This window comes from Diabrotica virgifera, chromosome 5 (assembly GCF_917563875.1).
Source record: "Diabrotica virgifera virgifera chromosome 5, PGI_DIABVI_V3a".
Lineage (NCBI taxonomy): Eukaryota > Metazoa > Arthropoda > Insecta > Coleoptera > Chrysomelidae > Diabrotica > Diabrotica virgifera.
Genome location: NC_065447.1, coordinates 260,518,015 through 260,535,101, shown reverse-complemented (window position 1 = coordinate 260,535,101; position 17,087 = coordinate 260,518,015). Strand labels below are relative to the sequence as shown.

Below are 17,087 nucleotides of genomic sequence, written 5' to 3'. Positions count from 1 at the left end.
TCAAATTTAACCCCCTTCATGATCCTGAAGAAATTTGTGTCATTAATTTATTACTAAGCTGTTATTTTTAATTATTAATAATGAGTGATATGATCGTATTGACACGGCTGTAAATGTGAGTGAGTGCGAGTGAGATGCGCCATTAGACTGCCTGAATGGCATCTCTTTCGCACTCATCAAGGACGGCCGCCTAATACGTGCATGGCGCTCATTATTTTTACTTAAAAATAACAGCTTAGAAATCAAATAATGACAAAAATTTCTTCAGGATCTTGTAGGGGGAGCTTTTAGCTTTGATTTAGTTACTTTCTGACTTTCATAGTAATAACTTTTAACCGAGTTATTAAGCCTTGAAAACAGTGGCGTAGCCAGGAATTGGCTTTGGGGGGCCCACCGGGGGGTTTTGGGGTATGGAATACCCCCAGGCAAAAGGGGGTCCGGGGGTCCACCCCCGGAAAATTGTTGAAAATTAGACATTGAAATAGGTTAAATAAGATATGTGAAGCACGTTGTTTTACGTACAAGATTTAATACAACTAAACCGTAAGTCAATACCCGTAAAACTTAGTTTTTTATGATTTCTACAATATTTAAATATAAATTTCGGAGGGGGGCCGGCCCCCTTGGGCCCCTTCCCTGGCTACGCCACTGCTTGAAAATCGTCTTTTTTCGTTTTTTTCAATTTTAAAATGCTTTTTACCTCGAAAACGATTAACTTTAGAGAAAAACTGTAAGAGAAATTTTTTATCCAGAATGGTCCAAAAAATCTAAAAAAAAATTTGTTCCGGCCAAAAACATTGATTTTTGCAATTTGATTAAAAAAATTCTTAAAAAATATTTGGACCACTTTTCGCGTGGGCGACTTATTGAATCATTCTGGAATGTCTCACGAATGTGATTATGGAAAAAAAGCTCATGGAAATATTTTCTCCAAAGAACCCGCCGTTTTCGCCTTGTCTAAGTCCTTATAGAAACAATAGGTAAATTATTTGACTGAAAATTGAAAATTTTACCTATGGAGAGATATGCTTGATAGGTCCACTATTTTGAATCTCTGCAAGTGCCATGCATCATTATGATCATCAGTGAGGTTGCTTGCTAACCTATTTGGATGAGATTCTAGTCATTTTGAACATTTCCTTCTCTTATTATTGTTTATATGGATGGCACATTGAGGCCTTGCTCTATCACATATTTTGGTACATACCAAGGGGTATTTAGCATTGGTCTAAGGACTTTGTTCTGGAATCTCTACAGTTTTTCTAAATTTGTTTGAGGTTTTAGGCTGTCCCCCACAATTGGATACCATAGGTCCAACCTTCAACTAGGAGATTTGCGATTTGGTTTCAGTAAAGATTTCTAATTATTTTCAGAACTTGGTTGTTAATTCCTGCTTCTTTTAGCATTGACATCATCTTGGCGTGCTGCACTCGATCAAACGCTTTCTCGTTAACAACCAGACATGCGTACCTATACATCGCAATTGATGTCTCTGCATCTCTGGAATAAGACTTGTATTTAGAACAAAGCTTTTCTCGTACCAACATCAATCTTAGAGCCCTCAATCTGAGAGGCAACTGAAGGTCTTTGTTTGTAAGCAGTGTCTTCATTTTTATAAATGCTTGCCTTGCAGTTTCAATTCGGACTTTAATTTCTTAGCTTTGGTCATTTTTGTCATCGACCCAGGTTCCCAGATATTTGTATGTCTTAACTTTTTCTATTTGGGTTTGCTCTATCATTAACTTTTCATTTCCATGTGTCTGTTTTTGAGACAATCATAAATTTAGTTTTTTTCTTGTTTATTTTTCGTCCGTATCGAATGCAATAATTGTTAATTCTATTTAGCAATTTTTGTAGCGATTCCAGGGTGTCTGCCATTATAACGGTGTCATCAGCGAATCTTATGTTATTTACTATTCTTCCGTTTATAGCTTCCATCACTTAGCACCGCTATCGCTTCCTGAAATATGGCTTCACTGCACAGGTTAAAAAGTAGCGGCGACAGAACACAACCCTGTCTTACTCCTCTCTTTATATCAATATTCTCGGATTCTTGTGCTTCTGTCTTTTTGGCCTTTTGATTCCAATACAGATTGATGATAATTCGTAAATCTTGTCACTCTATATCTCTGTTTTTCAATAATTCTATTAGTTTTCCATGTTGGACACTGTCGAACGCTTTTTCGAAGTCGATGAAACAGGAATAAATATCTTGACTTTCACACAGCTTGGTAATTCTCTTGTGGATTATCTTTAGGGACAATTTTAGGAGATGACCCATGACGCTTATCGTGCGGTATTCTTCGCATTTTGTGTGCCCTGATTTTTTTTGGAATTACAATAAACTCATACCTCAGCCATTCTGTTGATATTTCTCCAGAATTGAATATGCTGTTGAGTATCTTCGTGATTATAACTATTGATTCGTTGTCTATTAGTTTGAGCAATTTTGCTTGTATATAATCGAGTCCTGCTTCTTTGCCATCCTTTAGCTCTGTTCTTGCACAACAAACTACCTGCTTTAATATTCTTGGTCCATCATTTATTACCTCTTATATTGACTCGAAGGTGTTATCTCTTTAGTTTTCAAATAGTTTCCCTAGGTATTATTTCGACGTTCTAATTTTACTTTTTTCTCCAAGATGATGTTTCCATCAGAATCAATAAGATTTCCTCTCTCTCTCGGTCTTAGTTCACCTGTAAGTTTTTTAGCCTTCTTATGTACAGTGTAAATATCGTACTTTGATTGTAAAGTGACAATTTCTTCGCATCCTTCCCTTGTTTCCTTTTTTTCGCTTCTCCCATTTTCCTTCTTAGAGATTCTTTTCCTCTTTTGAGATATAAGTCATACATGTTTGGTATACTAAGAGTAAGTTAGGTAACAGGATTAGTTATTTGATTTGGTCTGCAATAATGCAATTAAATAATGTAAAGGTAGACTAAATGTGCGCTCTATCATAATGCCTTTATTGTTAACCCAGAGTTGCATAATTTTTTTATTTGACATTATAACCAAATTCCAACATAATTCAATATAAACCTAATCTAAAAACATTGAAAACCGAGACTTATCTAACTGCCAAACAAAGCAATATTCAACTTCCTTAAAATAACACCAGAAAACGGGGTCAGAATTTATCAGAGGAGATATTTTGGTTTTTACAAATTCAAATGTAAAACAAGTGTAATACGTTGATAATTTGATGACCTTAGAACTTTGAATGATCTTGAAACATTAAAACAACCAACTATTTTTTATATATTAAGTAATAATTCGTAATGCTTTATCTGTTAGGGTATTGATCCGCGAAAATATTTCCTACAGTTTTAAATTTAGTCTGTATTAATGATATGTTTAAAAAGATTATGCAAATTAAAATTAAAATTAGAAGGATTTTCCTCTTACGTTAGTGTCTCCATTATTTTATTATTGGCACTTATATTCGTTGGCTACGAGAAACTATTCGATACCATAAACCAGCAGAAAATGTTAAAAGCATTAACAGAATGCCAAATAGACCATCGCTACACTAACATGATATCTGTCAAAATTCAACGGTTAGCGTAAGACTTTCTGACCAAGAAACAAATAAATTCTGTATACAGCGAGGGGTACGACACTTCTTGTAAGAAGGCAGATCTAAATGAATATGGTATCAACATAAACGGAGAGAAACTTAGTCATTTGAAATTCGCAGATGACATCGTCCTTGTAGCCGATCATAAGGATGATGCAAGAATAATGTTGAACCAATTACAACATGTTTCGTACGCCATGCATTCGTCATCATTCTCTTTGCCTTATCCCTATGCGGGGTCGGCTTCCCTAATTGCATTTATCCACACAATTCTATTTTGGGTCATAACAATGCTAATCCCCTTTACCAACATATCCTGCGTTATCGTCTCCCCCAGGTCTTCTTTGGTCTTCTTGTCCTACTCCTTCCAGGAATCTGCACTTCATCTCTTCTTCTTATTGGGTGATTAAAGTCTCGACGTCGAACATGACCAAATTATCTTAACCTATGCTCTCTCATTTTGGCATCAATTGGTGCCACACCTTCCCCTAATATACTCATCTCCAATTTTATCCTTCATTGTCACTCCACTCATCCATCTAAGCATTCTCATTTCCGTCACATGCATTCGTTGTTCCTCTTTCTTTTTCACTGCTTAACATTCAGTTCCGTACATCATAGCCGGTCTTATGGCTGTTTTATAAAATTTTCCCTTCAGCTTCATTGGAATTTTTCTGTCATACAACACACCACTCGCTTCTTTCCACATGATCCATAATTCTACTGCATGCATCTCCATCTATTTCTTCATTACTCTGTAATACCGATCCTAGGTACTTAAAACTATTGCTTTTCGCAATCATTTCACCATCCCAAGATACCATTTTATTTGTAGTAACTTCATCTTTAAATAAACATTCCAAATACTCTGGTTTTGTCCTACTAAGTTTTAAACCTTTTTCCTCCATAACTTGTCTCCACTGTTCCAGTTTTTGTTCTAAGTCTCTTTCACTATTTCCTATTAACACTAAATCATCAGCATACATTAGGCACCATGGAATGCTACCCTGTAGTTTCGCTGTTATCTGGTCCAAAAACTAATGAGAATAAATAAGGACTAAGCACATACCTGAAATTTATCAGTCTCTACCACACCTGTCCTAACACTAGTCGTTACTCCCTTATACATATCTCTCACAATCTTTACATATTCGCCAGGGACTCCTTTCTTATTGGGTGCCCACCACAGACTCTCTCCAGGGTCTCAATCATATGCTTTCTCAAGATCAATAAATACCATATGAGCGTTGGTCTCTTTATTCCTGTATTTTTCCATCAGTTTCCTTACTATGAAAATTGCATCTGTTGTTTATCTGCTCTACATAAAGCCAAATTGACTATCGGATATTTCGGTTTCTTCAAGTATCCGTCTATCAATTACTCTTTCGCATATTTTTATGGTGTGGCTAAGTAGTTTTACAGCCCTGTAGTTTGTACATTATTGTATGTCTCTCTTGGTTTTGTAGACAGGTACTAATATGTATACTGCTTCTCCATTCGTCTGGCATTTGTCCAACTTCCATAATTCAATTAAATATATTTGCTAGCCAACTTATTCCTGTCTCTTCCAATGTCCTCCATACTTCCCCAGGAATATAATCTGGTCCGACTGCTTTTCCTTTCTTTATTTTACTGTCTCCGTTAACTCCACAGGCTGTCTTGTCAAATTCTTCATTTGACATAGGCCATGCATTATTCTTGCGAAATCATATGATAGAGTTTGAGACATTCTGATGGGTAATGCAAGTTACCACTTTATATTGGTCGAATGTTTACCAACTGTGCAATGAAAAAAAAAACGAAATAAAGTACATATATAAAGTACATACTGATTTAAAATGTATACATATATTATTGTGCCACTCCAAAAAAGTACCAACCTTTTTATCTGCCTTCGTTTCATCACTGTCAGTACCAGTGCTTACCGGTTTTATGGATTTTATATTTTATGTAGATGGCTAACAGAGTTCTGGATCATTAGTGTGATGATTACCAGTGGTTCACAATCGTAAATCCATATCAGATCTATATTTCTAACTTGGTAGTAATAGACGAAATCAATGATAAAGGCGGTACTGATAGTATCATCCCACCGGGAGTACTGTACCTACTACTATTTTAATTCGTTAGTGTAAAGACAGCGGAATTGGTTTTTTACTCATTGATTTTAAGTACTTCCCTTTTATTTTTAGATTTGATTTGACACGCTATTTAAAAAGGCACTACCTTATGATTCACCAAGAATTGATGGGACGTGAGTATTTTGAAGGTTTGCCTTAGACATTTTTGTTTTTTGTAGTAGTTGAGTTTATAAAGTGCCATACATTATAATAATGATAATACGTGGAGCCATAAACAATGGGTTTAAAAAGAGTGGACTATTATTACTTCTATAAATTTGATAGAAACACAAATTTTGAAAAGGGTACTCACCCTCCAGGTGGTAAATGGTGCTGTGGTTCCGTTGAATTATGTCCCTGATTTTCTTGATGTCTAAGTCTGCTAGCTTCTGTGCTAACTGCTAAGAACCATATAGCTAAAACGTATTCCCCTAACTTCATTTCCTAGGTTGTTATCGGCTCCCAAGGAGCCTTCTTCGGTTTTGGGAACTGTAAAAAATTGACAGCCTTAATAAGAAAAACACATTTAAAAACATAAGTATATTATATTATAAAGAGTAACTTTTTGCAAGAAAAACCAGTAAAAGAGATAGCTGACTAGTACAACCTAGAAATATACACAAAAAACACACTAGTGTGATAAAGATTGATAATTATCGGAGTAAATCCTGAATCAATATCATCAGGATAAACAAGCGATTCTAAACTGGTCCTTTCTACTGTTCCTCGAGGTTGAGAATTAAGGCATCAGTCTAACTCCTCGATACTGACAAAGAAATTTATTTATTTATTTACGGGTCTCCCCAATTTAAAAAAAAATATACATATATAAACAATAAGTAGAAGTAAAAGTAGTATTCGTAAAGTCCAGTAAAACAGTAAAAAAACTAAAAATAAAATAAAATGAATTAAATGAAAGTGTGACAGCATAAAACTGTAGTAAGTACATTACAATAAAACTAAATTTAACATACACACAATCCACGTTATGCAGTGACAATACATAATAATATAATATAAACTGACATTAATCAACTAACTACAGACAATAAAAAAATTAACAAATTACATAATACAAAAGCATTATCCATGGCAAAAATTAACAAATCCACTGAAAATATAATATTAAATATTAAATATTAAACATAAGTGCTGACCGGAAAAACTGATTTTAGTTGGTTTTTAAATACTCGACTGGAAGAAGAGAATAAATCGATGTCCAAATCATTCAGGCGACTTAAAGTTCTATCTATTGGTGAGTTAAGACCATAGTTAGTTAAATGATGAGGTACATGGAACAAGTTATTATTTCTCAGATTATGGTTTGGAATATTAAAGTTTATTAATTTTAATAAATCAGGACAATGGATTTCACTATTTAATAGTTTATAAATAAAAGCTAGATCATTTATAATTCTACGGTCTTTTAAGGAGTGCAAATTGAGATCACTACGGATGATGGTATAGTTGTGGTTTAGTTCAATAACATTATATCCCAATCTGTATGCTGCAAATCTTAAAAACTTATTTTGAACTCTCTCGAGACAAACAACATGAACATTATAAAATGGTGACCAGACAATAGAGGAGAATTCTAATATAGATATAACCAATGATGAGTAAACAGCCTTTATTGTATTAAGGGAAAGATCAGCACAACTGCGAAGTATATAACCCAGTACTTTTGAAGCCTTTGCTGTCACATAGTTAATGTGATCCACAAACGTTATGAAACGTATAGAAATGTTAAAAACTCAGCAACAAGACTCGAAACGAACAGGAAAATCAAAGACGACCCAAGCTACGAAAACGACAAATGGTTTTTAGAACATGGAAAATTCAAAGTCTAGTAATGAATAATTAGGTACTAATCAAATTGAGAAAATGAAGTAATGTGGTAATCATAGCAGAAAAAAGAGATCAGAATATCTCGAACAATACGACCATTTCTATAGTGGTTAAACTAAAGACAAAATAGCCTAACCATACCAAGGGGTTGGATGGAGAGATTACTTGAGTGGAGGCCAAAATTAGACAAAAGAAATAGAGGAAGGCTCCTTATACTCGTTAGACTGACGATCTCAGGAAAATGTCAAGAAATTGAATGCAAAATGTGCTCAAAATAGAGCACAATGGAAAAAATGAGGGAGGCCTATATACAGCAGTGGACGTAAATGGCTGGGTGATGATGATGATGATGACCAAGGGGTATCAATAATGATATCACCATGATGATTATTTTTTGTAATTAGATTTCTACCTTCACTAACTTGTTTTCTTATTACAGTCTCGTATACCTTTCTTTTCTTGTAGTGTTTCACTTAACTGTGTTATTTCGTACTTCCTTATGTCTTCTTTAGACTTTTTCTTAATTATTTTGTTAAATAATAAATCAAAAAATAATTAAGAAAATATTTACAGCTCAAAAATATGAATATTCGCAATATTTATCTGACCAGCGCAGTGCAAATAGCATTCTGCTTTAATAAAAAGACAATTTAGCGCACTTTATTTATGAATTAGATAATGTACACAGAAATGCATTTACTATAGGTGTTTATAAAGTGATGAGGAAGGCATTATTACAGTGCAACCGTTCCGACAAGCACAAATGAAAACGACCTTCATTCTTCAAGATATTTTAAATCATGATAAGACCAAGATTAAAAACTTCTTTGTGGCCACCAAAAAATTAATTTGAGCTATTAGCATATTGTTACTGATTTTTCGATTATGCCAATAAGCTGGGGGTGTTTTGTACTACAATCCGATCGAGAAGATCAATGAACAGTTCTACTCTATTCTAAATTCTCCTAAAAGGCCACATCTCAAAAGCTTTCAGCATTATCTGCAAGTCAACATTAACAGTCCAAGCTTGGGCACAATAAAGAAGAATAGAGTGGATATACCAATATTACCATCCGATATCGGATTTGCAGATTGAGTCTTTCTTCTTCTTCTTCACGTGCCATCTCTGCGACAGAGGTTGGCAATCAACATGGCTATTCTGATCTTAGATGCTGCTGCTCTGAATAGTTCGGTTGATGTGCATCCGTACCATTCCCTCAAGTTACGCAACCACGAAATTCATCTCCTTCCTACACTTCTCTTGCCCTGGATTTTCCCCTGTATAATCAACTGAAGTATGTTGTATCTCTCATTGCGCATAACATGCCCCAGGTACTGCAGCTTTCGTGTCTTGATGGTTTCCAATATTTCCAGTCTTTTGTTGAGTCTTTGGTTACTCATAAATTTCCTCATCTTCAAAAAGGCTGCTCTTGATTGCTCTATACTTCATCGCATTTTTGATTTCGGATCTTCCGTAATCCGGACTCAGTATTTCATTTTGTCCACTTGTTCAATATCTTCATTTTTTATCTGGATCCTTGATATGAATTTACCCCTCTTACTGATAACCATGGTTTTTCTTTTCTTTATGTATATTGGTAAACCAAGCTGTTCTCCAATATCACAAATTGTGTTTAGTAGCATCAGCAGGTCTTTCCCGCTTTCAGTGATAATGACTGTATCGTCGGCATAACGAATATTATTAATATTTTTACCATTTATCTTGATCCTTTCTGTGCAGTTTTCCCAGTGGCGTAGCGTGAGTGTCGGCTGCCCGGGGCGGAAAGCAATTTTGCCGCCCTCTTACTTAGATATTTTAATTTAATGTATAAGATACATTACATACATTAATTATAATAGAGAACTTTTCTGCGAGAACAGTCATCATGATTTTGCATTATACAGGTTAGACTTTAAATAAAAAAATTATTTAAGTGTTACAATCACGTTTATTAATACAAAAATTCTTTTACTTTAACCAATTAGATACATTGATATAACTTAGGTAACTATCTCTTAATATTAGGTATACCTTGACGATAGAGAACATTAAATAAAATCAATTTTTAATTAGAACTAGAACAATACTATAATGTTATATTTTTATTTTTATTGAAAAGTAATATGAGTATTTGTTAGAATTAAAAACAAAACTTCCGCCTTCAATTAAAAATTTCTACGTCTACTTTTTTTAAGAGCAGTCTTTTATTGCACCGTCAATATCTATCGCATCACACACCTCTTGCTCAATAGACAAAATAGTCAAATTAGTTAGTCTTAGAGTAAATATCTTAAGTATCTTAAATAATTTTTAATCAACTTCAATTTTGAAAAACTTCTCTCACAGCTGGCATTGCTTTTAGCAACTGTGAAAAATATTCGGAACATTATTAAAATACTTGCCAGAGTATGTTCCAGCTTGGATTTAACAATAAATTTAAATAATTCAAGTGAGTCTGCATTAATCAATTTATTTTTGTTGCCTGTAACAGCAACGAAAGTCCGCAGTCGAAGTATTTCCAGCTTGAAATCCTGCTCGTCAATTTCGTTAGATGCGTAGTCTAGATTACGGTCAGTGTTGCCTGGATCTAATAATATAGCCGGCGTTAGATATTCAAACTTATCCATTAAATTCTGTAGCTGTTGAAAACGCTCACGAATTTCTCTAATAACTATCTAACGAAGGAAACAGCTTCCGTCTCAACTCATTTTCACAAGACAAGTTAGCATCTCTAGTTACGTCATCAAAAATATGCTTTCTTGTTATGCGCCTCAGAGGTTTTATGAAAATTCCAAGTTATTCACACATATTTTTTGCATAACCTACAGCGCCATTTGCCCACTCCCCTCTTTTATCTGTCAATATCATCTGCGAAGCATTTACTTTCTAAGCGCACAATCTTATGTCAAGTTCCCTTGTTTGTATATATTTTTGTGCATCATTCACTTCATGTAGCACCGGTTGCGACAGGCCCAAAAAACAAAGAAAGGAAAATGACTGCATCGAAACTAGTAAAGCACCTGCATATGTGCTAGTCTTTAAACTTTTATCTGCCTCTGTCAGTTTTCCCAAAGTGACGAGAATGTCTTTGTAAGATGCCATGTCACATTTATGGCATCGCCTCTGTCACTCCACCGCGTGTCTTGAACCCTTTTTAGCTTTTGCCTGGGGCTGCTATCAGAACTTCCCAACGATGTGTTGATGAGGAAAAAAAGAATAGCAAAGTTCTAAAGTGCCGAAAAAAGTTACTGAATCCATCTCAACTTAGGGTTTATTTCTTAAATTATTTGCTGAACTTCTAAATACTTTCCAGCCATATCAGCAGTATTATCATATGCTTGGCCTCTACAGTTGCTTATATCTAGACCATCAGCTTGAATCTTGTCCAAAATCACCTTTGAAATTCCTTGAGTAGCTTTGTCTTTAGTTTCAATGAAATCTATAAAATATTCCATTACATTTACTTCCTGATTTTCAATTACTACGTATCTTAATACCTGACTTGTTTGATCTTTATGAGAAAGATCTGGAGTGCTGTCGAATATAATTGAATAATACTTAGCCTTTTTTTATTTGTCCGATGATATGTTAAATTTTCCCGCCTCCTAAAAAGTGCCGCCCCTGCCGTCCCACTACACTACGCCACTGAGTTTTCAAGTGCTTTTGTAAATACCTCTTCGGAGTATTACATTAAATAATAATGGTGAAAACAGAGTCCTGTCTCACTCCTCTACTTATTTGCTGCTAATCCGTGCTATTTCCATCTAATGTTACCACAGACTGTTGGTTTCAATGGATATTTCTAACTACGTTAATACCATTTTTGTTGAGTCCTTTACACTTTTTTCGAATAGATAATAAAATATAAAACGTAAAAATTAAATGAAAGAAAAGGACAATCAAATAAATAAAATAATATTCAAATGTTAATATGAAGTGGCTGATTTTGATACCATACGAAAATATCTTTATTTTTTAAGAAAACGGATACCAAGTTCCAGAGTTAATAACATCCTGTATATTGCCCGTCGTTATGGATCTGATATAGTAAACATTATAAGTGCCTCTAATTGATTAACTAAATTGTGTATGGCTACCATTCAGATGCGAATAGGTCAACTGCATGTAATTGATATATGTATTCCCATTGCTTTCAATTGCTACTCCACTCCACTCCACGCAGAATACGTTTTTTACTTTATTTTATTAACTTTTAATTAACAAATTGGTTTTGAAGTACGAACATTTGTTGCTGTTGATCTTTGACGATAAGGATCTTTCTTGAATTTGTCTTTTACATGCAGTCATTTTCTTCACGTTTTTTGTATTCTTCTATTTGGTTTAATTATTTCCTTTCAGTTATTTCCTTGTGCATTTCCTTTAGTTTTTTCTACCCATTAAACCTAAACACCTGACCTTAAATCATGACAATTATATTTATATTTCTAAGACAACTCAGCAGCTAATTTTTCCATTACCCTTTTAGGCCTGGATCCCGCATACGAAAAAAAGTTGATTAATAGCAAGCTGAAAATCTGTTAATAGCTTAACGGTGTCTAGTTGGACAAACTTTGATCTACGGGAACACTGGAACAGGGGAAGTTTTAATTGTGGAACAGTTTAAAAATTTGGAACGTCAGATTACGAAAACGTCACATGTATTTTGTCAGACAGAACATCCAATTGATTTGTTACCCTTTCATTGAACTCTCATGCAAAAATCAGACTGCTATTACTAACTAACATGATTCCTGTCATTTGACATATTCTTCGTGTTGCACTCATTAAAACGACCGGTTGGTGATAAATACCAGTCTGATTTTTGCATGAGATTTTAATGAAATGGTAACAAATCAATTGGAAGTTCTGTCCGAAAAAATGCATGGAACGTTTTCGTAGTCTGACGTTCCAAATTTTTCACGTGTTCCACAATTAAAACTTCCCCTGTTTCAGTGTTCCCCTACATCAAAGTTTGTCTGACTAGACACCGTTAAGCTATTAACAAATTTTCAGCTTGCTATTAATCAACTTTTTTTGGTACGCGGGATCCAGATCTATTTTTAAATGCTGTAATATATCTACAGTTTGTTCATTACTTTTTAAAATTACTATATAATACTCTACTTTGATCGCTGAATTTCATTTTTTGTTACTAAACGATCTCGTAGAAAAACGATACAACCTTCAGAGTTAAAAACTATCTAGGAGCGGATGCTAAAAGATAAGTCCATCTGCAAAATATCCGGAAAACGATAAATAATATTCTAGTTATTCTTTTACTACTTTATTCAATTGTGACAATTTATTATCATAATCTAAAATGACGATGATTTATTAACAAGTCTTATGTAGGTAGTTTTATTTTAAAATAATACATACCTTTTTAATATACGTAAATGTAATATTGTGGGCAAAAAAAATGAATGGTTAATTTTAAAAATCTGTGGACAAAGATGATTAAAGAAATAAGCTATGATAAAAATTAAGTCGAACACAAATAAAAATATGATTCAGTAAGTATTCATAGTAGGAGGAAACCAATAAAGGAATATAGAAAAGGGGGTTTGGAGGGAAATACAAAAAAAATCAATGCGTAGGAAAGGAAGGAAATGAGAACCGGAAGCTGGAACAGGAGAGAAGTGAAATCTGCAATAGAAATGTATATTTGGAAATAAAACTAACGAGTACAGGATAAAACGGGGACAGAACGGGAATACATAATAAAATGTATTAAAGCACAAAGGCTGAGATGGTTTGAACACATACAAAGAAGAGAAGAAGATGTTTTAATGAGGAGAATAACAAACTGGAAACCGGTAATAAACGGACCAAGATAAGAACCAAAAATAAAGAAAGAAGAAAAAAAAATTTTAGAAATGCACTTTCTGAACTACAATAAGGAATAATTTGTGAACGGTGAAATCATCAACAATTTGCGATATGTGGACGACAAAGTACTCATAGCTTTTACTCAAAAAGATCTGCAGCACACATTATACTTGACAGTGTCGTTGAGAGCTGTATGGAAGCAGGTCTGGATCTAAACATATGGAAAACCAAGATACCTACTCGAAGGAAATAAACAACCGAATATAAAACCGTCATATTAGACCAGCAAAGATCTGCGAAAAAACGTCTATTTTTGGATGTGAGAGGTGGCATTCGAATTTTTGCAGATAAAGTTAGGTGACACCTTCAGTAATAATAATTGTTTTATGCTCCTTCTCAAATATGCCAGGAACATTAATAAAAAAATTACAATATTTAAAAATTTCGAAAAACATCGATTTTTTTCTGCTTTCTTTGCTTATAACTTTAAAACGATTCGTTTTGGAACAAAGTCGTAGAGAAATAAAATAAAGATAATTAAATTTTGTATGATATACAACTGGTAAAAAATGTCTTAAGTTATTACCTTTTCTGCAATATAGCAATAAATACAAAAAAAGGGGGTAAAATAAGTCTGTTGTTATTCAATATTTTTTGACAACTTTGGTGGCACTTAGAACCTTAGTAATTCACTTAGAAAATTATATGTAACATACTTAAATCGTGTGCCAAATTTCATTAAAATCGATCTAATAAATTTTGCATAATAAATTTGCAATCTAAATGTTTTTAAAAAAGTTCAAATTTTTTAAAAAATCTTTCTGAACAAAAAATAGACCATTTAGAAGTTGGCTAATTTTTTCAAATTATAAAGAGGTCCTCTACCTGTCTAATACACTTTACAGAATTAAAATCGGATTATTTAAGGGGTCTCAGCAATGTTTTAAATGTATAAACAATTTTTTGGCTTATAAACAAATAGCTTTGTTTAATAATAAAAAAATAATAATTTTTAGCAATGCACATAATTAAAACCGGTATAATTTGACTTAAACTTTCAAATGCTGTCAGCAGAATTGCTATTTTATTTTTTAATCAAACGTTATTCGCGTTCAAAAATTGCAATTTCTCGATTTTTTGAAAGTTCCACCGCGTTTATCTCGAAAACTATGCATCCTACGAAAAAACTTGTAAGAACATTTTTTGCTTAGAATTACCCAAGAAATTTAAAAAAATGTTTTGTTTTGCGAAAAATCGATGTTATGTAATTCCTCAAGTTCTTTGTTTATAACAATCTTATCGATATCCGGATCAACTTTTACCCAAAAAATTCGTGTTATACGGGTCAAAATACATAAAAAACTTGGGTAAGTCCATCTAAATAAAGAAGCCCGTAGCACCCCCGCCTGGCCACAGCACTAATTTTTTTATAACTATAAAATTTTTTATAATTTTAAAACTTTGCTGAGGCTGCTTAAATAATCCGATTTCAATTCTGTAAAGTGCATTAGATAGGTGGAGTAATTCTTTATATACAAAAAAATTTACAAATCTTTGTATGTTCTAGTTTTTGTTGTGCAAGATTTAAAAAAAATTTAATTTTTTAAAAAAGTTTAGATTGCAAAATTATTATGCAAAATCTAGTACGTCAATTTTAATGAAATTTGGTGTACTGTTTTAGCACATTACAAACATTTTCTAAGCGAATTAGGAAGGTTCCAAGTGTAACCTAAGTGATGGAAAATCAATGAATAAGGACAGGCTTGTTTTGCCCCCTTACTGTATATTTATTGCTATTTTGAAGCAAGGCTGATAAATTAAGACATTTTTAACCAATCGCATCTGACAGAAAATTTAATTATCTTTGTTTTATTCCTATACGACTTTTTTCTAAAATGAACATTATAAGTAAAAAAAGTAGAAAAAAACGAAATTTTTTGAAATTTTTAAATATTTTATTTTTTTTATTAATGTTCCGGGCATATTTGAGAAGGAGCATAATTCAATTATTATTAACGAAGTTATCACCTGACTTGATCCCCAAAAATCTGAATGCCACATCCACCTAAAAACAGATCCTTACTGGTCTATATTTCTATATGTAAATAGTATGTACCAAACTTGAGCAAGTTGATAAAATTGATTACCTTGTATATCAGTTAAATTGTAATGCATAGAATCACAGCAAATTTAGATCCAGAATAGAGCAGACCAGAGCCGCTTTTAGAAGGATATCCAAGGTATTATGTAACAGGTGTCGAGTTTTTTTGGTGTCGAGTTTTCGAATATGAATAGTGATCTAAATCGCCTTGAGGCTTTCGAAATGTGGTGCAAAGGAAGAATTTTAAAAGTTTCTTGGCTGGAGAAGATTTGAAATTCCACAATACTAAAACGTCTGAGTAATATTATAAAAAGCATCATTAAGAGGAAACTGGAGTACTTTGAACATGTAATTAGGTTCCACATGTAGGCTGCTATAAAATATCCAAGGAAAAATAGCAGACAAACGCAGTCCAAGAAAAAGAAGTACTTCATGGTTGAAGAACTGGCGAGATTGGTATGGTATTCACACAAGCATACTATTTAGGGTGGCAGTAAATAAAATTAATACGGCTATGATAGTTACCAACGTCGTACATGGTACATGAAGAAGAAGAATTCACCGCGTTAAAAGGATTAAAGATGCTCAAATATTGGGCGACATAATGCTCTACCAAGGTACTAAGAGACATCGGTCCTTAAAATTAATCATTTCGTATGTCAACAACAGTACTGTCAAGTTTTATTTTAGTGATTTGTTTAAATATATTCCTTATTTTTGCTTTTTTAGGATAGAGTTTTATTAAATCATGTTTTCTATTTCAATATGGATATTTTTCAAATTTTTCTATTTAAATTCATTAGATAATATTTATTAATAATTTCCTAAATTTTTGTTATAAAAGGTTCCTAGTTAAAATAAAACTAATTAAGCCTATCTTTAAAAGCAAAATTTTTTGAAGGGTAATAAAATTTATATTCAAAATTTTATTTTAAAATTATCGATTGTAGATACTTACCAAAAATATTCGAGAAATCTCCTACCCCGAACTGTACACGGCCCCCTTCACTTACACATGTCTTTCGAAAAAGTCAAACTACCACTTAGAGAAAAACTTAGCAAAAATGACTAAAGTAGCGTATTCAGCACTCGCGACTTATGAGGAACAAGATGAAGAAGAATTTCACGATGTTGGGCCTTGGAGTGCCGAGATGCGACTGTAATCGGTTCGAATGGTCCAGCAACTAAGTGCTAGGCTTAATCTCTTCATTCTTCATATACTAACATGCGCGCATCTACATAAGTTAATTTTATAATTTCACTAATTGTGCCGAAGACATAGGGTATGCACTTACAGGGATATCTCAGAGTGCTCTTCGATATTTTTCTTCTCCGATGAATCTTTATCTCTATCCTTACGAGATTTTCTCGATTTTGTAAAATTTTATAAAGATTTTAAATGCTTTTGTAGCTTTTTCAATTAACATAAATTTTTTCCAACGAAATAGACTTATGATCTAATAGACTCTAAGAAGAAATCATCATCATCATCATCATTATTCTCTTTGCCTTATCCCTATGCGGGGTCGGCTTCCCTAATTTTATTTCTCCACACAATTCTATCTTGGGTCATATCAATGTCAATCCCCTTTACCAACATGTCCTGCCTT

General features: G+C 33.3%; 1 protein-coding gene across 1 annotated transcript in view; it reads right to left on the bottom strand.

Moving 5' to 3' along the window:
- The window catches only part of LOC114329651 (fibrillin-2), a 204,891-nt gene extending 188,226 nt beyond the window's left edge, over positions 1 to 16,665 (bottom strand). Inside the window, exons 1-2 of the mRNA XM_028278833.2 lie at positions 16,436 to 16,665; positions 6,012 to 6,187 (exon numbers count right to left, since the gene is read on the bottom strand). Of these exons, the coding sequence (XP_028134634.1) occupies positions 6,012 to 6,139 (128 nt within the window). The 5' untranslated portion in view covers positions 6,140 to 6,187; positions 16,436 to 16,665. The remainder of the gene's footprint in view (positions 1 to 6,011; positions 6,188 to 16,435) is intronic.
- Positions 16,666 to 17,087: the final 422 nt, after the last annotated feature.